Source organism: Erpetoichthys calabaricus, chromosome 17 (genome assembly GCF_900747795.2).
Source record: "Erpetoichthys calabaricus chromosome 17, fErpCal1.3, whole genome shotgun sequence".
Classification (NCBI taxonomy): domain Eukaryota; kingdom Metazoa; phylum Chordata; class Cladistia; order Polypteriformes; family Polypteridae; genus Erpetoichthys; species Erpetoichthys calabaricus.
In genome coordinates, this window is record NC_041410.2 from 14,782,011 (window position 1) to 14,806,296 (window position 24,286).

Below are 24,286 nucleotides of genomic sequence, written 5' to 3' on the forward strand. Positions count from 1 at the left end.
GCATGCAGGGCATGCTGCAGATCACCCTCACTTTGTTCCTTTCTCCACACTTTCATCTCTTTTTGGTAGATGTTTATCTTTGTTCCATCTGTGTATAGCACTTTGTTTTTTCTTCTAGTGGCTCATCATTATAATTTTCATGAGCGTTTACATATTTGGTGCTGATAGATAGATAGATAGATAGATAGATAGATAGATAGATAGATAGATAGATAGATAGATAGATAGATAGATAGATAGATAGATAGATAGATAGATAGATAGATAGATAGATACTTTATTAATCCCAATGGGAAATGCACATTCTTCAGCAGCAGCATAATGATACAATAAATAATATTAAATTAAAGAATGATAATAATGCAGGTGAAAAACAGACAATAACTATGTATAATGTTAAATGTTAACGTTTACCCCCCCGGATGGAATTAAAGAGTCGCATAGTTTGGGGGAGAAACGCTCTCCTCAATCTGTCAGTGGAGCAGGACAGTGACAGCAGTCTGTCGCTGAAGCTGCTCCTCTGTCTGGAGATGATACTATTTAGTGAATGCAGTGGATTCTCCATAATTGACAGGAGTCTGCTCAGCGCCCGTCGCTCTGCCACAGATGTTAAACTGTCCAGCTCCATGCCAACAATAGAGCTTGCCTTCCTCACCAGTTTGTCCAGACGTGAGGCGTCCTTCTTCTTTATGCTTCCTCCCCAGCACACCACCGCGTAGAAGAGGGTGCTCGCCACAACTGTCTGATAGAACATCTGCAGCATCTTATTGCAGATGTTGAAGGACGCCAGCCTTCTAAGGTAGTATAACCGGCTCTGTCCTTTCTTGCACAGCGCATCAGTATGAGAATGAGAATGGTCCTGCTGTTGAAATCTCCTGCAAACAGTCAATTGTGACTTCTTCACCCCTAAACTCTAGATATTGTTGACAGTTTTAGTTATAGTTATTAGTACTAGGGTGTTAGCCATTATGAATGTATTGAGAAGTCAAGCTTGCCTGAAGAAAGGGCCTGAGTTGCCTCGAAAGCTTGCATATTGTAATCTTTTTAGTTAGCCAATAAAAGGTGTCATTTTGCTTGACATCTCACTACATTTATAGTTACTATAAAGTGATTTTTGACAGTTCTGATAAATGTTCTGTTATCAACTGCTCTTGGTTTCCTTAGCTATCTTTGTTGTTGATAACCCATGTTTTTTTTCTTTTTCAAAGTATTAAAAATTGTTTTAACATCCAAATTGGTTATGTTTCCTGCGGTGGGTTGGCACCCTGCCCAGGATTGGTTCCTGCCTTGTGCCCTGTGTTGGCTGGGATTGGCTCCAGCAGACCCCCGTGACCCTGTGTTCGGATTCAGCGGGTTGGAAAATGGATGGATGGATGGATGGTTATGTTTCTGTTGAAGCAGTACTCTAGTCACCATGTTAGTGTAGGCCTAATAATTTGTAAAACAGATGCCAAATGAAGAACAGAAGTAAAAGTTTGCAATACACAGTGCAGCAGCACCTTGAAGATGCTGTGGTTGTCACCGCCACCTCACAGATTCAGCATACTGGGTTTTAATTCCACACCATGTTGACATCAGTGTAGAGTTCACGTTTCCCCCAATGTCTGCTGGGTTTTCCTCTCATATGCAAGTTTTTGCCTTACGTCCCCAAAGACTTGACTACCAAGTCAACTGGCAACCCCAAATTAGACCATCTATGAGTATAAGAGTGTGTGAGCACGTGAGTGAGCCATGGGGTGCCCCATCCTGGGTTACTTCCTATCTTTTGCCCAATGCTGCTCAGATATTCTGAGGACTGCAACAACCCTGAATTACATTAAGCAGGTTAAAGAGTGTTATGTTGTATATACCATCCATCCATCCATTATTCAACCCGCTATATCTTAACACAGGGTCACGGGGGTCTGCTGGAGCCAATCCCAGCCAGCACAGGGCACAAGGCAGGAACAAACCCCAGGCACACACACACACACCCACACAACAAGCACACACTAGGGACAATTTAGGATCACCAATCCACCTAACCTGCATGTCTTTGGACTGTGGGAGGAAACCGGAGCGCCCGGAGGAAACCCACGCAGACACGGGGAGAACATGCAAACTCCACGCAGGGAGGACCCGGGAAGCGAACCCCAGGTCTCTATACTGTGAGGCAACAGCACTACCACTGCGCCACCGTGCCACCCTGTTGTATACACTGTTCCTTTAAATGCAATAACAATATGCTAAAAAAACTTGACTTTTAAAAAATATCCAGCTGTCAGTTGCTCCAATACTTAGTGTTTTTAAGTATATTTGTACATGAATAGAAATGTCCAGAAAAAAAAGTGTAAGTTTCCTTTTTCATATTTTACCTGCAGTCTGCATTGTTTTAATATTAAAAGGTCATGTAAAAGACAAGCAAAGATTTTAGGGAAACTGGCCAAGTCCTCTAGTAGCTCCTATTGCACTTTTGTGGTCCTGGATTTATAAAGTTACCATTTAAAACACCACTGGCCACTCGGCCTCCGAATTCCACTATCGCCTTAACAGAGCCACTACTGTAAACCCACCATGGCTTAAGCATGTCACTCTAATGGAGTTAATGAGTATTCACCTTCCAAGAACTGATGCCCTCCCCTCATTTTTGGCTATTGTCATATTCTCATATTCCCAGGAATATATTCCCTCACATTTGAACACTCACTTTTCATCAGGGGGCGGCACAGTGGCGCAGTGGGTAGCGCTGCTGCCTCGCAGTTTGGAGACATGGGTACCTGGGTTCGCTTCCCAGGTCCTCCCTGCGTGGAGTTTGCATGTTCTCCCCGTGTCTGCGTGGGTTTCCTCCCACAGTCCAAAGACATGCTGGTTAGGTGGATTGGCGATTCTAACTTGGCCCTAGTGTGTGCTTGGTGTGTGGGTGTGTTTGTGTGTGTCCTGCGGTGGGTTGGCACCCTGCCCGGGATTGGTTCCTGCCTTGTGCCCTGTGTTGGCTGGGATTGGCTCCAGCAGACCCCCGTGACCCTGTGTTCGGATTCAGCGGGTTGGAAAATGGATGGATGGATGGACTTTTCATCAGGCTGCCTATATTAAAGATATAAATAAGCATCACAGATTTTATTGTGTTTTAAATACATCTATTTTCTGCAGTTTCCAGAAGGAAGCATCCTGACCTGAAAGGATTAAGGAAAGAAATTGAATGCTTTAAAGTAAAATACCAGGCTTAGGCAGCTTAGGTGTTATAATCAACAGGTTTCTGCCTCATCTAATATATCCAATCTTTATCACAACCTTAATGTCTCATCTTCCCAGAAGCTGAAGACCTGTTTACTGTGCCAGTCAAAATAGGATTTTAATGCTAACTGATATTCTCCTGAACGACTTTACAATTCCCTCCGTAAACTCACTATTCATCACTTCACTTTCACTCTTCTAATGATGGTGAATGTCAAGTAACAGTATGTTAATATGGACAGACAAGACCACCCTATGCTTAGCAATTATTTCCAGGTCCTCCTGTGGACTTCTCAGGCCTTCCATAGCCAGTCAAGAGATATGATCCCCTCGCCGTGTCCTGCTTGGGGGAACCACCATCGGAGAGCAAGCAATTCTTCTCTGAGGTTTTCTCATATTGCTGAGTTCCTCACCCTTAAACAGAAAATAAGCCCACCCTTCACAAAACTCTTTTTTTGCCACTTGTAATCACAATCTCATTATTTCAATTACCACCCATTACACATGGAAGTAAGTGGACATGGAGATATAGACCAACCGCTAATCTGAAAGCTTTGTCCAACAACTTAACCATACCATAAATGCCTGGTGCAAGATTTCCACACTACTGCCATTGCACAGATCCATCTCTCAGTTTTATGATCACGTTTAAAACTATTTGTGAACATGGCTCAGAGGTATTTGAAGTATCCCAACTTGTGGCAACCGCTCACTTCTTGCCTGCTGGAAACAAGACACTGTTTTCCAAGAAAGGATGATGATCTCAGATTTAGAGGTGTTGCACTAAGCTACACACCAGTGTTCACAGTCTAATGAGGTCAAAAGGATAACGTCATCCACAAGCAGTAAAGTGAATGCTTCGATTCCCTTGCTGAATACTCTCCAAGTCTTGGCTGATTCCTAATATTCTGTCTTTGAAAAGATGTGAGGAGACAAGACACACACATGGCAGAGTTCAATGCCCACAATAAATGGACTTAATTTAATGCCAAGCATATGAATGCAGTTCTCAACCTACAAATACAAGGAACAAATAACATGGAGCAGTGCCCCAGAACCCCATGCTCTTGTAAACCCAACCAAACATCCATAGAACTTTCAACAATCTCACAAATACTGAATTCACACTGCCCACCCCAGTCACAGTTCCTCTCATGTACCATTCAGAATTCAAAATGCCCATCAATTACCTCTTACCCAAATAATCAAAATGCCCCCACCCAACAGTCAATGTAGGGTTTTAAACAAACTTGGCAAAATTAGTTCCTTTGTCTGAAAAGACCTCTACTTTCTCTTAATAATTGTATCATCCTTCATCTGTGTCAAACTCACTTATCCAGGACAACAGGGAGCTGGTACCTGTCCTGACAGTACTGGACACAAGGCATACACCAACTGTAAATGAAGATCTAAACCATCACTGGACAAATTCCTGCCCATACACCCACTCTCTCATATTTTTGCAGGATTTCTTAGGACTGTATCAAACATATTGCAGCAATTATATAGTAAGGATGCGTTTCTACAGTTGTTGATTGTACCACTTTGGACAAATAATGCTGTCTTTCAGGACTTCTTAGGGGAGCAGACAAGATTAAATGCATTTCTTGTTAGTGCTTACTTCCTTGGCTCTCGTACAAAGAATGTTTACTTGGCATTGCAGGGCTGACACCGGCTATTGTTTAAGTCACCATTTAATGGAGATGGTGGCAGGGTTGTTGAATAGGCCAATGCCTTGCTACTTTTAATTAATCAAATTTACGTAGAAAGTTATTCATGTGTCTGATTAGTGTGTCCATGGTTAACGGGGTGCACATTTTCACATAAACCTGTGACAAAGCACCAAATAATATTGTTGAAGCCGATACTGTGATGAAGTTTAAGAACAGCCTGAATGAGATATTAGAGCATCGTACTTAACAGTTAACCAAAAAATCTTGATGGCCCCTCATTTCAGGTATTTTTTTCATCACTGAATGGAAGTGTGGGAGGAAAGTAGCCAGCATTGAAAGGTTCATCTTAATTGAGGTTACCAGCCCAACACTATTGTTCATTTGGGTTTTGTATTTTTGAGTAAGTAGCTTCATCTGTTATCTGGGCGTCACTGAGAATGGCCTCTGTCCCAAAATACAATTTAAGAGACTGTCTTGTAAATAACATGTAACATGTATAATTAGGTTTGTTATGTATAATCTATGTATGCCTCCCTTCTTATGGATATTTACATATTGAAGTAGAAGATGTCTCTGAACAGTGAAAATGAAGGGATTTGCATAAAGATTATAAAAGGAAAACTTCAAAGCAATAATACAGACATCAAAGAAATGCCTTCTTGTACATATGAAGTAGTGAAAGCTGAGATGTTACTCCTTCACTGCTCTTTATAGAAGTGATTTTGTAAATCTTTTGTAAACTAATTTTCAACATTACCCAGAAAGTTCTGAAAAGCTTACCATTAAGGAGACAAAGAGAGGCTAACAAAAGTTGATGAGAACAGACTTTATCCATCTGTCTGCATGAGTTGTCGTGTGGTGGGTACGGCAGCGCACTTCATCAATGAATGCTCCTAACCTCTAACCTCTGTTAGACCAGTGATTTTTTTTTTTTTTTCTATAATTGGTTGTGGGCGGCACGGTGGCGCAGTGGGTAGCGCTGCTGCCTCGCAGTTGGGAGACCTGGGGACCTGGGTTCGCTTCCCAGGTCCTCCCTGCGTGGAGTTTGCATGTTGTCTGCGTGGGTTTCCTCCGGGCGCTCCGGTTTCCTCCCACAGTCCAAAGACATGCAGGTTAGGTGGATTGGCGATTCTAAATTGGCCCTAGTGTGTGCTTGGTGTGTTTGTGTGTGTCCTGCGGTGGGTTGGCACCCTGCCCGGGATTGGTTCCTGCCTTGTGCCCTGTGTTGGCTGGGATTGGCTCCAGCAGACCCCCGCGACCCTGTGTTCGGATTCAGCGGGTTGGAAAATGGATGGATGGATGGTTGTAGGTTCAATCAGAAGGTGTAGGTGGGAGTCTCAGATAATAAGATAAGAACGCCAGCTAAGAAGGACAAACTGACTTCCAAAAGGTCATGCGAAAAGACAGTTTTCCCCCCTCAGGGTTTAATACAGTATACCAAAACAAAATTAAACTCTATAAAAACTAATGCTGAAAGAATAAGTGTGCTTTGTCATTTACTGTAGGTCTATCGGACCCAAAGAAATTGCATCATGATCACAACTAGACAGTTTTGTCAGTTTTGAATCCAAGAAATTTACACTTTATTTTATTTTGATTTGTTTTTGTCTTTCACTTTTGATGTTCACCTGCTGGTGATAGTAATGATAATAATTAAATTAATAATATAAAGAGCTAACAGCATTGAGCCCATTACCTTATAAGGTAATTGCACAGTAAAGGAGAACATGGAGATATCCAGAAACAATCTGAGTCTCTCACTGGATGGGGTGAGTTACCATTCTCTGTCTTCATCTTTTATGTCAGTTGATCTTTTTTACTTTATCTCTGACTTTGTTCTTTGAAAACATTAAAATGGCTAGACCCATCATGTTGTACCAAAAAAATAAAAATCCATCCATTTTCCAACCCACTGAATCCGAACACAGGGTCACGGAGGTCTGCTGGAGCCAATCCCAGCCAACACAGGGCACAAGGCAGGAAACAACCCTGGGCAGGGTGCCAACCCACCGCAGGACACACACAAACACACCCACACACCAAGCACACACTAGGACCAATTTAGAATCGCCAATCCACCTAACCTGCATGTCTTTTGGACCGTGGGAGGAAACCCACGCAGACACGGGGAGAACATGCAAACTCCACACAGGGAGGACCCGGGAAGCGAACCCAGGTCCCCAGGTCTCCCAACTGCGAGGCAGCAGCGCTACCCACTGCGCCACTGTGCCGCCCTAAAAAATAAAAATGATTAATAATAATAATAATACATTTTATTTATATTGCACTTTATATTTTAGCAATCTCAAAGTGCTACAGAGTAAAAATAAAAATAATAAAACAAGAAAATCTATTTATACTTTAACAAAATATCTTTCTAAAAAGATGAGTTTTTAGATTCCGTTTAAAAACATCAGTCGACTGTGGGGCTCTCAGGTAGTCAGGGAGGGCGTTCCACAGTCTCGGCGCCACAGATGACAAAGCCTTATCACCCATGCTGCGAACCTTGGTTCTAGGGACTTGGAGAGTGTTAGTGTGTACAGAGCGGAGGGTGCGTGAGGAGGTATGAGGGGTAAGGAGTTCCTGTAAGTAAAGGGGGGCATGTCCATAAATGCACTGACAGGTGAGGAGAACGACCTTGTACTCTATTCTGAGTGGGACAGGGAGCCAGTGAAAGGTTTTCAGGATTGGGGTGATATGGTCATGCTTATGATTTTCATGATTATGAAAATAGCCGATACCCTTATAGTTTTCCCAGTCCAATCACTTTGTCTTCTTTGTGAAGTTTTCAAGTTTTACACTTTTTGGGAGGCGTGAGCTCCATCCAGGTTTGGCTCCTGCCTTGCACCTAGTGCTAATGAGATAGGCATCAGCTCCCCCAGCACACCAAACTCGATTACCAGATAAGGAAGCGAATTAGTCGATTAATGGATAATCATTTTAACATTCCATATAACATCCTCAAACCCAATTAATCCAGTTTTGGGAAGCAGGGAGGCAGAAGTGATCCCGGTAGTAAAGAACGCAAGTTCATCAAAGAGGCACTGTCATGAAAACAGACGCACCCAACTTAATATTGTCAGTCAATCAAGACTTTATGTTTTTAAGGTGTGGAATAAACATAAAAAATGCAAGAAACATACAGCTTATTATGAATTGATTACCTATAGAAAGAGTTAAAGAACCACAATATTCACAACTGAAACAATCAATCAATTCAATTTTATTTGTCATTCAGCAGAACATCCAAGATGTGCTGCAGAACGAAAATACGATGCACAAGACATTAATAAAAACACATAGTTAAAATCAGCCTACAATAAAATACTAAAATGCTTCATTTAAAAGACGAACGGCAGTAGGAAAAAAACTGTTTTTAAACCTGGTAGTTCTACATTTCAGGCTGCGGTACCTTCTGCTTGAGGGCATGAGGGAAAAGAGTTCAGAGGCAGGATAAGTTGGGTCTCTAGAAATCCGCACAGCTCTGGCCAGACAGCGTTGTTTTGCCAAATCTTGGACATTCTCCAATGATCCTCTCCGCAGCCCTCACCACTTTCCTCAGTGCTTTCCAGTCCGAAGCGCTGCAGCTCTCCTGCCACAGAGAGCTGCTGCTGGTTAGCACGCCCTCTATGGTCCCTCTGTAAAAAGTGGTGAGGACTGACTTACTGAGATGGGCCCTCTTTAGCCTCCGCAGAAAGATCAAGTGCTGGTGAGCTTTCTTGATGACGGAGGAGGTGTGCAGGGACCAGGTGAGGTTGTTTGTCACATTAACTCCCAGGAACTTAGTAGACTGCACAATTTCCACAGCAGTGTTCTTAATGTAGACCGGGATGTGTATCAGCTGTTTCTTCCTGAAGTCGATCACCAGTTCTTTTGTTTTTTCGACATTCAGTATCAGATTGTTTTTATCACACCATTCCACAAATGACTTCACCTCCTCTCTGTAATCCCCCTCCCCGTCACCTCGAATGAGACCCACCACTGTTGTGTCGTCCGCATACTTAATAATTTGGTTTGTGCTGAACTTGGCACAACAATCGTGGGTCATGAGCGTGAAGAGGAGGGGACTTAGAACACACCCCTGTGGAGAACCTGTGCTCAAGGAGATGGTATCTGATTTATTCTTTCCTACCCGTACGTACTGTGGCCTATCCATTAGAAAGTCCAATATCCAGTTTTGCAGACGTATGCCCAGTCCCAATGGGCCCAGTTTGCTGATCAAATTCTGAGGGATGATGGTATTAAAAGCCGAACTAAAATCAACAAACAACATGCAGACCATAGCGTCTCTATTCTCCAGATGTTCCAATGAAAAATGGAGTGCAATAGATATGGCATCCTCTGTGGCACGGTTGGAGCGGTAGGCGAATTGGAGTGGGTCAAATGAGGAGGGTAGGACAGAAGTAATGTGGTCCTTGATCAGCCTCTCGAAACATTTCATCACTATTGATGTTAAGGCTACAGGGCGATAGTCATTCATGGTTGTGACTATGGGTTTTTTCGGAACTGGGATGATTTCTGAGGTTTTAAAGCAAGATGGCACAACAGCCTGACACAGAGAGATGTTAAATATATCCGTAAGGACATGTGTCAGCTGCTCCGCACATCCTTTGAGTACACAACCTGGTATCTGGTCTGGTCCTGCAGCTTTCCTTGGATTAATTCTCCTCAAAGTCCGTAGAACATCATCCGGTTCCAGACACAGTGCCTTCTCATCAGGATGAGGGGTGGCCTTCACTGGTGATGTATCATTCAATGCTTCAAACCGTCCAAAGTACTTATTTAGGTCATTCAGGAAGTTGAAGCTATCATCACAGGGGTAAGAAACTGTTTTGTAAACATATGGCACATTAGCGTCATAGTCCATTTCAGGCCAATTCACACTCCCACAGGGGCAGTTTCTGTTCACTAATAAATCTAACCTGTCCTCTTCTGGGATTTGAGAGGAAATCTGCAGTAAATCCATGCACACATAAGGAGAACATGTAAACTCTACACAGATGGTGTCCAAGCTTGGATTTAAGCTCAGGCACCTACTCTCGAAACATATACAGAATAAAGATATTTTTTATAAGAAAATGGATCAAAACACTTACATTTAATCATGAAAGGTTACATGTTCAAAAAGCTCCTTTCATAACTAAATGCTTTTACATATCAAGCAGTGTGCCAACACTGATTGACAGTTCTTTAAAAAATATAAAAATACAGTTTAGTAAAGTGAAGGTTACCATAGAAATGATTTAGACAAACCAATATAACCTGAAATTACTGTAGCTGATGCGAATGCGTGTCTCCTAGCTACTGGGTTTTGCACTGGTTTTGATGACTCACCGTTTAATAGAACGTGATGTGACTCATGAAGGTAATTGCCATAACCATGGGAAATAAAGGAAAAAACGTATTAATGGTGAAGTGCTGTATAATTAGCATGACCCTCATACAACTTAACATTTAATATGGGAGGGAACATTTCTGAAACACAGTATAACAGATGACAGCTCAAGTCATCCATTTAATCAGCGGGTCTGTTGAATTAATAGTTTTATGTTGTCATACTCTCCATCAAAATGTTGTTAGAATAAACAAAGATGCATATGAATCCTTCTGAAATTTATTTCAAGTTGCTATGAGAAATCATTTAATGAATGGGCTACTCGCCACTGACGAGTGAACTGTTACTGGGCTACTAACAGGTAGCATATTCTCGTTTTCCATGTCCTTACAATTCCAGGGTCTTGGGTCAAAATCTTTGATCTTTGCCAGTTTTTTTGTTTTTTTTTTTTCACGTGCAGTTCACACGTTCTCTCTGTGTCTGTGTTGCTCTTCCTCTGGATACTCTAGGATTTTCCTCCCACATTTCCAAAAATATGCAAGTTAGGTTAACTGTTGAATCTTAACTGGCCTCGTGTGTGAGTATGTCTCTTCTAGTGGAATTTTGTGCCATCCAGGGTGGGTTTCCGACTTGCACACAAAGCCAGTTGGGATAGTCTCCGGCCCCTGTGACACTGAACTGAGTCAAAGCAGGTTTGAGAATGTTATGTTACATACAATAAATATGGATACAGTGATCCCTCGCTATATCGCACTTCGCCTTTCGCAGCTTCACTCCATCACGGATTTTATATGTAAGCATATTTAAATATATATCGCGGATTTTTTTGCTGGTTCACGGATTTCTGCAGACAATGGGTCTTTTAATTTCTGGTACATGCTTCCTCAGTTGGTTTGCCCAGTTGATTTCATACAAGGGACGCTATTGGCAGATGGCTGAGAAGCTACCCAACTTAATTTTCTCTCTATCTTGCGCTGACTTTTTCTGATCCTGACGTAGGGGGATTGAGCAGGGGGGCTGTTCACACACCTAGACGATACGGACGCTCGTGTAAAAATGCTGAAAGATTATCTTCACGTTGCTATCTTTTGTGCAGCTGCTTCCTGAAACGACATGCTGCACGGTGCTTCGCATACTTAAAAGCTCAAAGGGCACGTATTGATTTTTGATTGAAAAACAAACTCTGTCTCTCTCTCTCTCTGCTCCTGACGGAGGGGGTACGAGCTGCCGCCTTCAACAGCTTTGTGCCGCGGTGCTTCGCATACTTAAAAGCCAAACAGCCCTATTGATTTGTTTGCTCTTCTCTATCTCTCTGACATTCTGTGCTCCTAACATGCACTCCTTTGAAGAGGAAGATATGTTTGCATTCTTTTAATTGTGAGACAGAACTGTCATCTCTGTCTTGTCATGGAGCACAGTTTAAACTTTTGAAAAAGAGACAAATGTTTGTTTGCAGTGTTTGAATAACGTTCCTGTCTCTCTACAACCTCCTGTGTTTCTGCGCAAATCTGTGACCCAAGCATGACAATATAAAAATAACCATATAAACATATGGTTTCTACTTCGCGGATTTTCTTATTTCGCGGGTGGCTCTGGAACGCAACCCTCGCGATAGAGGAGGGATTACTGTATTATTCCTGGGCCTGTGATGGGAATGAGGATCAGTGGGAAAACATTTATAATTCCATCCATCCATTTTCTAACCCGCTGAATCCGAACACAGGGTCACGGGGGTCTGCTGGAGCAAATCCCAGCCAACACAGGACACAAGGCAGGAACCAATCCCGGGCAGGGTGCCAACCCACCGCAGGACACATTTATAATTATTGTTTAAAAATATTTTAAATATGGAAAGTTGTGCCTTACTGGCGTTGCTCTTATGTGATGAGTATGTGAAGTTACTGTATGAGGTCTTAATGTTAATTAATAACATTAGCTATCAACAGTTAAAAAAAAGCAAATCCATAACAGTATCTCACCGCATATAAGAAATGATTCCAAACAATTCGGTTATAGATTTACCAGTTTTATGAGTACAATAAAAAATTCAGCGGGACTGTCAGGAAGAGTTACGAGACATTATGAGATTATGTTTTCAGGCCCTACTGGTGCCCCTGGTTATTCTGACAGATCAGGGCTGGGATGTGCACCAGCCTCCCTAAAATCCCTGATATGGTTTAGTTAGATTTAGAAATTAATGGAACTCCTTTCCCCTGATCCTTTCTGTACTTTCTGTACCTCCAAAGTCCCTGGTACATTTCTCCACGTGTTCTGGAGTTGCCCTTCCATTTCTCAGTGCTGGTCCCACGTTTCATCTTCTCTTTGTTCAATTCTTGTTACAAACACTCCTTTCTCTCCTCATATACAGTATTATCTCCTATTGGACTTTTCTTCCCTCTCTCTTACATCCCTCCAGCAGAATTTTTTTTTCATTGGGCACTTTAGCTGGCCAGAGTAACCCTGGCATCTCACTGGTGAGAGGCTGATTCTTGATCCCTGAATCTGTAGAATTCCTCCATTTATAAACATTTGCTTCTTGAATTATTAGCCATGAGATCAATAAAGCCTCAAAAATGTTCAGAACTGGTTCTGTGCAATATCAGGAATAGGGTGATGTCACCGCATCAACTAGATATTGTGAAGGACAGCCGGGTCCCATGCCCGGCAAGGACACCCCTGCTGCATCTGTTCCTGGGGAGCAGCCATGGTCACCTCAATACCTCCCCCGGGACGCTTGGTGGCAGCCTCCCTGGCAGCCAATGATTCCCCAACCCGACGCATGGCTCCATGGGAGATGGAGTCCTCCACAGCCTGGTTGGGGGCTTGGATGGCTGCTAGGGGGAGCTGCATGGAGTCAGCAGCCAGGCTGGTCATATCTTCAGCCCCACCCGGAAGGGCAATTAGGACCAGGTGGCCAAGCACCTGGAACGCTTCTGGGTGGGGTATAAAAAGGGCCAGCCACCATCACTCGAGAGAGCCAGAGTCGGGAGGAGGAGGACTAAGCCTGAGGAGGAGTGGTGGTGAAGAAGAGAAGAGAAGAGAAGAGAAGAGAAGAGAAGAGTGTAGTGGTAATATTTAAGTGCTTGTGGGACTGTGTTGGGCCTGTGGGACACGGGGAAGGCGTGCCCCACGGCTGAAGAAAAATAAAAGTGTGCTTTGTTTAAGTACGTGCCTCTGCGTCAGTCTGTGCCGGGTCAGGCGCTATATAGAGTCTATATTACATTATCTAGATTACAATATGGCTGCACTCCTAGGGTACTGGGAGTGGGGAAGGGATTTGGTGGTTTGGGTTTTCTTTTGGTTTGAGCATTGTACTGACCAAAAATTGTTTATGTAACTTTGTATGTTCTACTTTTTCATCTTTCTATGTACAGTATATGTATATGAATGCATCTCTCTTCCCATATATGCTTGTTTATTTGACATAACTGTTTCTTCTTTTTTCACAGAAAATCTTGATGCAATGATTGCTCTTCAAACAAAAAATAAACTTGGAAAACATCTTGTATATCCTGATGTGACACAACTAACAGGTATTTAAACAGCAATTTATTGAAGATTCTGATATTTGAATATTAAAAAAAGTTTGACAAAACCATTCAGCCAACAATGTTCGACAATTCTGTTCACGTAAATTTTCCAGAATGACATTAAGGTAGTATGTTTTGCAGGTCCCCAAATGTCCATCACACTGCTTGCTCACTTATTCCTTGTGTTTCATGTCCAACATAAGCAAGCTGGGTAATTCAATACTTTAGCCAGCCGTGCTATTATTGTTAGCAGAGGAATGAGTTTGATTGGAGTGCTTAACATTGGCTAAGATTGAGAGTTTAGTGCTGACTCTGCAGATAGATAGATAGATAGATAGATAGATAGATAGATAGATAGATAGATAGATAGATAGATAGATAGATAGATAGATAGATAGATAGATAGATAGATAGATAGATAGATAGATAGATATGAAAGGCACTATATGATAGATAGATAGATAGATAGATAGATAGATAGATAGATAGATAGATAGATAGATAGATAGATAGATATGAAAGGCACTATATAATAGATAGATAGATAGATAGATAGATAGATAGATAGATAGATAGATAGATAGATAGATAGATATGAAAGGCACTATATAATAGATAGATAGATAGATAGATAGACAGACAGACAGACAGACAGACAGATAGATAGATAGATACTTTATTAATCCCAATGGGAAATTCACATTCTTCAGCAGCAGCATACTGATACAATAAATAATATTAAATTAAAGAATGATAATAATGCAGGTGAAAAACAGACAATAACTTTGTATAATGTTAAATGTTAACGTTTACCCCCCCGGGTGGAATTAAAGAGTCGCATAGTTTGGGGGACGAACGATCTCCTCAATCTGTCAGTGGAGCAGGACGGTGACAGCAGTCTGTCGCTGAAGCTGCTCCTCTGTCTGGAGATGATACTACAGTATTTAGTGGAGGCAGTGGATTCTCCATAATTGATAGGAGTCTGCTCAGCGCCCGTCGCTCTGCCACAGATGTTAAACTGTCCAGCTCCGTGCCTACAATAGCGCCTGCCTTCCTCACCAGTTTGTCCAGGCGTGAGGCATCTTTCTTCTTAATGCTGCCTCCCCAGCACACCACTGCGTAGAAGAGGGCGCTCACCACAACTGTCTGATAGAACATCTGCAGCATCTTATTGCAGATGTTGAAGGACGCCAGCCTTCTAAGGAAGTATAACTGGCTTTGTCCTCTCTTGCACAGAGCATCAGTATTGGCAGTCCAGTCTAATTTATCATCCAGCTGCACTCCCAGATATTTATACGTCTGCACCATCTGCACACAGTCACCTTTGATGATCACGGGGTCTATTTGGGGTCTGGGCCTCCTAAAATCCACCACCAGCTCCTTGGTTTTGCTGGTGTTCAGTTGTAGGTGGTTTGAGTCGCACCATTTAACAAAGTCATTGATTAGGTCCCTATACTCCTCCTCCAGGTACATCTAGGTAGGTACATCTAATGTCTCTTTGGAACACTTTGATCTGTTTCTCTTTGCATGATGTTAATGTTTCCAGCTAACCGTGAGATTTAAACAGGTCGTGTTGTGGTTGCACTGCTACTGCACTAATCCAGAGTCCTGGGTTTAATTCCATGAGTCCAGGCACTGCTTGCACAGAATTTGCATTTTCTACACACATCCACAGAGATTAGAATATTTGACATCACTAAACCAAGCAGGTGTGGGTGTATGAGTGTGTATTTGTACATGAGAACAATTTGAGCATGGGAAAGGCGCTATACAAATCAAATGTATTATTATTATTGAGTGTGCCTTGTGATGGACTGGCACACTGTCCAAGTTGGTTCTTGCCAATGACTACCCACAACTTTGAAAGCAGGTAAAGATGATGGGATGGATGATTTTTAAACATCTGCCATCAACCTGTACTACATGGAGTTAATGAAAACTTTCCACATCAAAACCAATGTTTTCAGACTCTGAAATGAGCTGATCTTTACTTTTGTAAACACTAACTGCATATTTGACTTCTGTTACTCTTGACTGAAATACCAGAATACAGTGCAACATTCTCAGACAGTTAAAGAGCCTCAGCCCATCGCTGGGTCACTCTCCCAAACTCACACAAGGCCAATTTGGATTCAGCGATTAACCTAAAATGAATGTCTTTGAGAAAGTGGGAGTGAACATAAACAGAGAGAACAGGCGCACTCCAAAAAGACAACAACCGGGCAGAGGATTCAAATCCAGGACATCGGATCTACGAGACAGCAGCAGCTAACCATCGTGACTCACATAAATATGTATCTTTAAAAAATACGCATTTTATGTAATTATTCCAGATAAGTTTAATGATGATGACAACACTAAAGAAGAAGCTGCCAAAATGGAGAAAGAATATGAATCTCTAAAGGACTCAACCAAGAAAGAAGGGAAAGTGAATGCTGAGCCTGGTAAGTACCGATAGAACATTACAATACAGGACAGTAATGTAACATCCTCATATTGTGTTCCCACTCCCTCATTGAGGAGACTAAAAAAACAAAATACAGATTAGAGGTATTGAGAAGGAGAACACAAAATATCATAAAAAAAATAAAAAGGGTTTGAATATCTGTCTCTCTGGACAGATACTGGAGCTCATTTACTTGTCCACTTCTCAGGTTCCATAAAAAGCACCTCTCTTTGTCTCTCTTCTCTCTCCCTCTTTCCTATAGCTACTGAACCTTCTCCTAAGTTTTCTGACTGACTCCAAATTCAGTTGGTTTTCTGTGGCAGGAGACACTAAACTGCATACCAAGGCCACTTTTGGCCAAGCTCAAGAACTACTTCCAGAATAAGAGGCAGCCTTTCTTTGATTTTAGGGATGTTGGGTCTAGAATTACTACTACTGGCCCTTGGTGTCCCAGCACCTGTGAACCTTTAGCGCACATAAAGGACCGGACCTCCCTTTGTCTTGCAAGTTGCCCATTCCCTTCAACTGATCACACTTTTCTGTTCTGAAGGTTGTGTGCTACATCCTAGCAAATTAATGAAATTGGCCTACTGCCTTAAAAAGACAGCTTGGCCTAAGCCATATGCACTGTGCTGCCATCTGTTAGCAAGGAGGTTTTGTAACTTCTTCCCAACATACTTATGCACTTTCTCTCTAGGATATGTTATGTGACCTGCCTCTCCTTTTCAAAAACACCACAGTTTGTTCTGTTTTTCGTTTTTGCTGCCCATTCCACTCCCGTGGCATTTCATATGACCCTATACTAGCTTCTGCTTTCCCAAACTAGCATGCCAATTTGCTGTTTCTCTGCCAGCATGGTTGTTTACTTCTTGTGGCATCTTGTAGCATCCTGGTACTTTTCTTGCCTTTGAAAACACATTGCCACTTGCAATAGTGTAGAAAATTAATAGTCAAAAATACATGAAAAGGAAGGATTTATTCAACCCAACCATAACATGGAGGGATGATCAAAAGGTAGAAAACCATGTATCAAATAAATGGCAAAGACGCAAGACAACTACAACTGACCCACACAACTTTGATAGTGTAGATGTTCGGTCCCTGACCATAGCAAGGATTGTCTGGCTTACTTGCCCAACTCAGGCAGTGCCAGATACACTAAACACCAGACTGTGTCTAACATTGTCTTATGTTTTTGTTGTGGGAAATGTCTGTTTCATTGTTCAGGTTTGGATGTCAAAGATATGAAGAGAGATGTTAAAAGGTGTACACAAATCAACCTCAACTTCATCTGCTTGTAGTTCAAGCCTACAGTGCATCCGGAAAGTATTCACAGCGCATCACTTTTTCCACATTTTGTTATGTTACAGCCTTATTCCAAAATGGATTCAATTCATTTTTTTCCTCAGAATTCTACACACAACACCCCATAATGACAACGTGAAAAAAGTTTACTTGAGGTTTTTGCAAATTTATTAAAAATAAAAAACTGAGAAATCCCATGTCCATAAGTATTCACAGCCTTTGCTCAATACTTTGTCGATGCACCTTTGGCAGTAATTCCAGCCTCAAGTCTTTTTGAATATGATGCCACAAGCTTGGCACACCTATCCTTGGCCAGTTTGGCCCATTCCTCTTTGCAGCACCTCTCAAACTCCATCAGGTTGGATGGGAAGCGTCGGTGCACAGCCATTTTAAGATCTCTCCAGAGATGTTCAATCGGATTCAAGTCTGGGCTCTGGCTGGGCCACTCAAGGACATTCACAGAGTTGTCCTGAAGCCACTCCTTTGATATCTTGGCTGTGTGCTTAGGGTCGTTGTCCTGCTGAAAGATGAACCGTCGCCCCAGTCTGAGGTCAGGAGCGCTCTGGAGCAGGTTTTCATCCAGGATGTCTCTGTACATTGCTGCAGTCATCTTTCCCTTTATCCTGACTAGTCTCCCAGTCTCTGCCAGTGAAAAACATCTCCACAGTATGATGCTGCCACCACCATGCTTCACTGTAGGGATGGTATTGGCCTGGTGATGAGCGGTGCCTGGTTTGCTCCAAACGTGATGCCTGGCATTCACACCAAAGAGTTCAATCTTTGTCTCATCAGACCAGAGAATTTTCTTTCTCATCGTCTGAGAGTCCTTCAGGTGCCTTTTGGCAAACTCCAGGCGGGCTGCCATGTGCCTTTTACTAAGGAGAGACTTCCGTCTGGCCACTCTACCATACAGGCCTGATTGGTGGATTGCTGCAGAGATGGTTGTCGTTCTGGAAGGTTCTCCTCTCTCCACAGAGGACCTCTGGAGCTCTGACAGAGTGACCATCGGGTTCTTGGTCACTTCCTTGACTAAGGCTCTTCTCCCACGATCACTCAGTTTAGATGGCCGGCCAGCTCTAGGAAGAGTCCTGGTGGTTTCGAACTTCTTCCACTTACGGATGATGGAGGCCACTGTGCTCATTGGGACCTTCAAAGCAGCAGAAATTTTTCTGTGACCTTCCCCAGATTTGTGCCTCGAGACAATGCTGTCTCTGAGGTCTACAGACAATTCCTTTGACTTCATGCTTGGTTTGTGCTCTGACATGCACTGTCAACTGTAGGACCTTATATAGACAGGTGTGTGCTTTTCCAAATCATGTCCAGTCAACTGAATTTACCACAGGTGGACTCCAATGAAGCTGCAGAAACATCTCAAGGATGATCAGGGGAAACAGGATGCACCTGAGCTCAATTTTGAGCTTCATGGCAAAGGCTGTGAATACTTATGTACATGTGCTTTCTCAGTTTTTTTATTTTTAATAAATTTGCAAAAATCTCAAGTAAACTTTTTTCACGTTGTCATTATGGGGTGTTGTGTGTAGAATTCTAAGGAAAAAAATGAATTGAATCCATTTTGGAATAAGGCTGTAACATAACAAAATGTGGAAACAGTGATGCGCTGTGAATACTTTCCGGATGCACTGTATTTTTCAACAAATAACCCAAACATGCTTGCCTTGGTAAATAAAATTATATACTGTAGTTTATTCATAGCATAAAGATAAAAGACAATGGGTAGATGCAGGTATATACAGATACAGGACAATAAACAAACAAACAAAACATAAGTCTGATAGAATGGTCCCAAACCCCCCCCTTTTCTCCTATAAAGAGAGTCAGTTCTGAAAGGTTTCTGAGAATGACCTTGCACATTTTGTGACCCTATTCTCATATGTTTGTTAAATACCTGCTTTGACGCAGTTTGTCCACTTCCCCCTTTTATTTAAGCTTGATTCCATAAAACCAATTTTAAAAAAGCCAGAGCTATGCTGTGCAGTTCTCTTCAATTATGGCCCCATCTCCAACCTTCCTTTGGCTTCCTAATTTAACTCAGGAGGCTGCTGCCTTGTAGTCACAATCTTATTTAGCTTCTAGTGAGTTATAGCAAGTCTTTCAGTCTCACTTCCAAGCTGCCCATATTACTGACTTGGTCAGAGTTGTCAACAGTCTTCTCATGGCATCAGGTTCATGGTCCTGTATTCTTCTCATTTTGCTTGACTTGATATGGATTTTGAGCACATCACTAGAGAGATATCGGACTCTCTCAGTTGTTATCTAGCCAAATGGAGAGAAGATGTTGCCAGTGGGAACCATACATCTAAATCACAAATTGTTCCTTCTGGTGTTCCCCAGGGGTGAATACTTGGCCCATGGTTGTTATTTTTAATCTATATATATTTACCCTGGGTAAAATTATACATCGGCATGACATGCCCTTCCATTGTTATGCAGACAATGAACAGATTTATATCCAAACCTCATCTAATGTCCATGTAGCTCTAGTCCAGGCCTCTTAATATTCAGATGACTTCCAGGTAGATGACTGATGACTACCTGCAGTTAAGTGCAGAATAAGCAGCTATTTAAGAGGGTACTCTCCGCCTGATAAAAAAAGTCTTCTGTTACACACATGGCTATCATGACCATTCAATTCCTTTCTCATCTTTGGTTACAGACCTTAAAAAAACAATCATAATTGACCCTACACTTTTACTTTTAAAGTCACATGGCTATGGTTAGAAAAGCTTCCTTTTATTATTTAAGGAACACAGTGTGGAAAAATCATCTCCAGATACTCACAGGCACAGAGACACAAGTGCAAAATACAGCACACAGTGCACAAACCCCCAACAGTAAGCTCAGATTCTTTCCTGTCTCTTCTTTACCGCCTACACTTCTCCACACAAGCTGTGTCCTCCACCTCCCGACTCCGGCTCCCCGAGTAGTCTCTGCTGGCCCCTTTGATGATGTATTTCTGGCAGCACTTCCGCATGTGGTGGAAGAACCACCCATAAAGGCTCAGTGGTTGCTGCAGTACCCCCTGGCGGCACCCACGGATCCCAACAGAGCTGCACCAAACTCCAAGTCCCATGGAGTCCTAGGCACCGCTGCAACCCAGGGGAGCTAACGCTCTGGCCACGCTTGCTCCCCCAGTCTTTCCAGCTTAGATGCATCCTGGAAGGGGGTCCACGACAATAGTTAAACTTAGACTATCATTACCCATGCATGATGACGAAAAATTGGTTAAAGATTTTATCTCTTCTAGTCTTCACTACTGCAGTTCTGGCCTCCCATTAAAAACCATTCAGAGATTGCAGTTTATTCAGAACTGGGCTGCATGTGTACTAAATACACAGAAGGAGACTGTAGCTATGCAAGTCCAGTTTTTACATCCCTTCGCTGGCTGCCTGTTAATGCATTCTAAGCTTTTCCTTGTCTAAATATGTGTTACTGCTATTGCCATTGCTCCTGCTCATCTCCAGGATCTGCAAACCTTTCATAAACCCACTGGTTCCTTGAGGTCCAGGTCTTCTAACGTTTTGGTTGTTCTAGGGACAAATGTGCCACCCATGTCCAACTCCATTATGTATGGTTTTCCACTCTTACAATCCAGCACTAGCTTACCCTTTGGGGTAGAAGGTGCAGCCGAAGCCTCAACAATAGGAGTCCTAATAGAGCTGAAGGTAAAGTGAGGCAGAGCATGGGCGGACAGTGCTGGAAAGTGTGCTCTTGGTGTCTCAGGTGCACATAAGTTCAATGTTTGGTTGATAAATGATGCAAGATTTTGTCAGGGCTGGCAAATAATATGATCATTTTGCTCACTGATTATAACAGTAAATGGTGCAGCACTGAGATATCTGAGTCAGTACCAACATCGTTCAGCTGCGACTGATGCAGACTTAGCAGAGGGAAAAGTGCAATCTAAAGAGAGGCCCACAAAAGCCATCTTTAGCTAAAGTGACTTGTAATTTTAAGTGTCAGTGAAGGTACAGTGGTGTGAAAAACTATTTGCCCCCTTCCTGATTTCTTATTCTTTTGCATGTTTGTCACACAAAATGTTTCTGATCATCAAACACATTTAACCATTAGTCAAATATAACACAAGTAAACACAAAATGCAGTTTTTAAATGATGGTGTTTATTATTTAGGGAGAAAAATAATCCAAACCTACATGGCCGTGTGTGAAAAAGTAATTGCCCCCTTGTTAAAAAATAACCTAACTGTGGTGTATCATACCTGAGTTCAATTTCCGTAGCCACCCCCTGTTTCAATCAAGAAATCACTTAAATAGGAGCTGCCTGACACGGAGAAGTAGACCAAAAGCACCTCAAAAGCTAGACATCATGCCAAGATCCAAAGAAATTCAGGAACAAATGAGAACAGAAGTAATTGAGATCTATCAGTCTGGTAAAGGTTATAAAGCCATTTCTAAAGCTTTGGGACTCCAGCGAACCACAGTGAGAGCCATTATCCACAAATGGCAAAAACACCATTTTCCTTCCCAGGAGTGGCCGGCCGACCAAAATTACCCCAAGAGCGCAGAGACGACTCATCTGAGAGGTCACAAAAGAACCCAGGACAACGTCTAAAGAACTGCAGGCCTCACTTGCCTCAATTAAGGTCAGTGTTCACGACTCCACCATAAGAAAGAGACTGGGCAAAAACGGCCTGCATGGCAGATTTCCAAGACGCAAACCACTGTTAAGCAAAAAGAACATTAGGGCTCGTCTCAATTTTGCTAAGAAACATCTCAATGATTGCCAAGACTTTTGGGAAAATACCTTGTGGACTGATGAGTCAAAAGTTGAACTTTTTGGAAGGCAAATGTCCCGTTACATCTGGCGTAAAAGGAACACAGCATTTCAGAAAAAGAACATCATACCAACAGTAAAATATGGTGGTGGTAGTGTGATGGTCTGGGGTTGTTTTGCTGCTTCAGGACCTGGAAGGCTTGCTGTGATAGATGGAACCATGAATTCTACTGTCTACCAAAAAATCCTGAAGGAGAATGTCCGGCCATCTGTTCGTCAACTCAAGCTGAAGCGATCTTGGGTGCTGCAACAGGACAATGACCCAAAACACACCAGCAAATCCACCTCTGAATGGCTGAAGAAAAACAAACTGAAGACTTTGGAGTGGCCTAGTCAAAGTCCTGACCTGAATCCAATTGAGATGCTATGGCATGACCTTAAAAAGGCGGTTCATGCTAGAAAACCCTCAAATAAAGCTGAATTACAACAATTTTGCAAAGATGAGTGGGCCAAAATTCCTCCAGAGCGCTGTAAAAGACTCATTGCAAGTTATCGCAAACGCTTGATTGCAGTTATTGCTGCTAAGGGTGGCCCAACCAGTTATTAGGTTCAGGGGGCAATTACTTTTTCACACAGGGCCATGTAGGTTTGGATTTTTTTTTCTCCCTAAATAATAAAAACCACCATTTACAAACTGCATTTTGTGTTTACTTGTGTTATATTTGACTAATGGTTAAATGTGTTTGATGATCAGAAACATTTTGTGTGACAAACATGCAAAAGAATAAGAAATCAGGAAGGGGGCAAATAGTTTTTCACACCACTGTATTTGCAGCTGTATGTTTCGTGTTCCCTGCTATAGAATAGCGGGCAATGCCACTTTTCCCTTAACTGTTTATGTAGGGACTCCTTACATTATGTCACTGCCAGTTAAACCTTACTCACCTTTTGAATCCAAAGTCAACATGCAAATGGCAGGGAAAAGTCTTTAAATTCCACTCATGGGTTCAGAAGTGCCCCTCAATACTCATTGGGTTGACAGGTTAATAATATATTCTGCCCAGGTTTTCTATTTTGCAGTATATGGTAAAACATTTTCTTCACTCATTTGTTACAATATGTGTATCCCTTTTACTATTTAACAGATTATATATGATCTCGATATCAATAGTAATTGATTACATGCCATAGGGCAGATATGACAGAAACATTGGAGCTGTCAGTAAATCCTAATTCATAAGATAAATGCTGTTTATTCACAATTGTCAGGCATGCCAACAGCATAATAGGCCCCATTTGTCATATAAAGTTAATCGATAATGCCAAGTGTGAATAAAAAGGTCAGCCTTATTTAATTCATTACATTTAAACAATCTGAATCTCTCTGAATCACGCATCTCCTTGCTGATAATTGTTACTGTGTGCAAAACATGTGGTCATTCTGGGGTTTCAATAAATACCACATGGCTAAACACTGGCAAGAATGAAAGGACCTTGACCTCTCTGCAGAACAGCGTACTCAAGAAAGGAATGAAACACTTAATTTTTAACAATGTGGTTAACAAAGTGGTTAAAAGTTGAAAAGTTAAGAAATACAGAATGAGGTCAAACTGACAGAATGCGTGACACAGCTCAGTGCATCTCTGTTCAGATTGGAACCATAAGATGGTGCACAGTACATGAATACTGTTATATGCCAAAGGCTCCCGTTATGTCAGTCTGCTACATCTACTGTAGAATAACAGCAAGGAGGCCATTAGTAAACACAGGCAAGGGGAGACCATCCAAACTCCACACAGACAGCGACCAAATGTGGCATTTGAACCCAGGACATTGCAACCATAAGGCAGCAGTGCTCTCTATAAAAGTACAAAGACGGTAGAGGAAAAATAACAAACCTGTAATGCATCTGTGGCGACTTAGACAGCTGTGCCTAAAAGCTGGGCTTGTCTACCTGTCCCGTGCTGTAGTGCCAAAAACACTCAGCTTCTTGTCTGCCCTCCGTATTGATCCGGACATCTGACTTCTACTG

General features: G+C 42.2%; 1 protein-coding gene across 1 annotated transcript in view; it reads left to right on the plus strand.

The window, feature by feature from the left end:
- The window catches only part of scg3 (secretogranin III), a 59,659-nt gene that overhangs the window by 18,864 nt on the left and 16,509 nt on the right, over positions 1-24,286 (plus strand). Inside the window, exons 9-10 of the mRNA XM_028822606.2 lie at positions 13,671-13,754; positions 16,085-16,195. Coding sequence (XP_028678439.1) covers positions 13,671-13,754; positions 16,085-16,195 — 195 coding nt within the window. The remainder of the gene's footprint in view (positions 1-13,670; positions 13,755-16,084; positions 16,196-24,286) is intronic.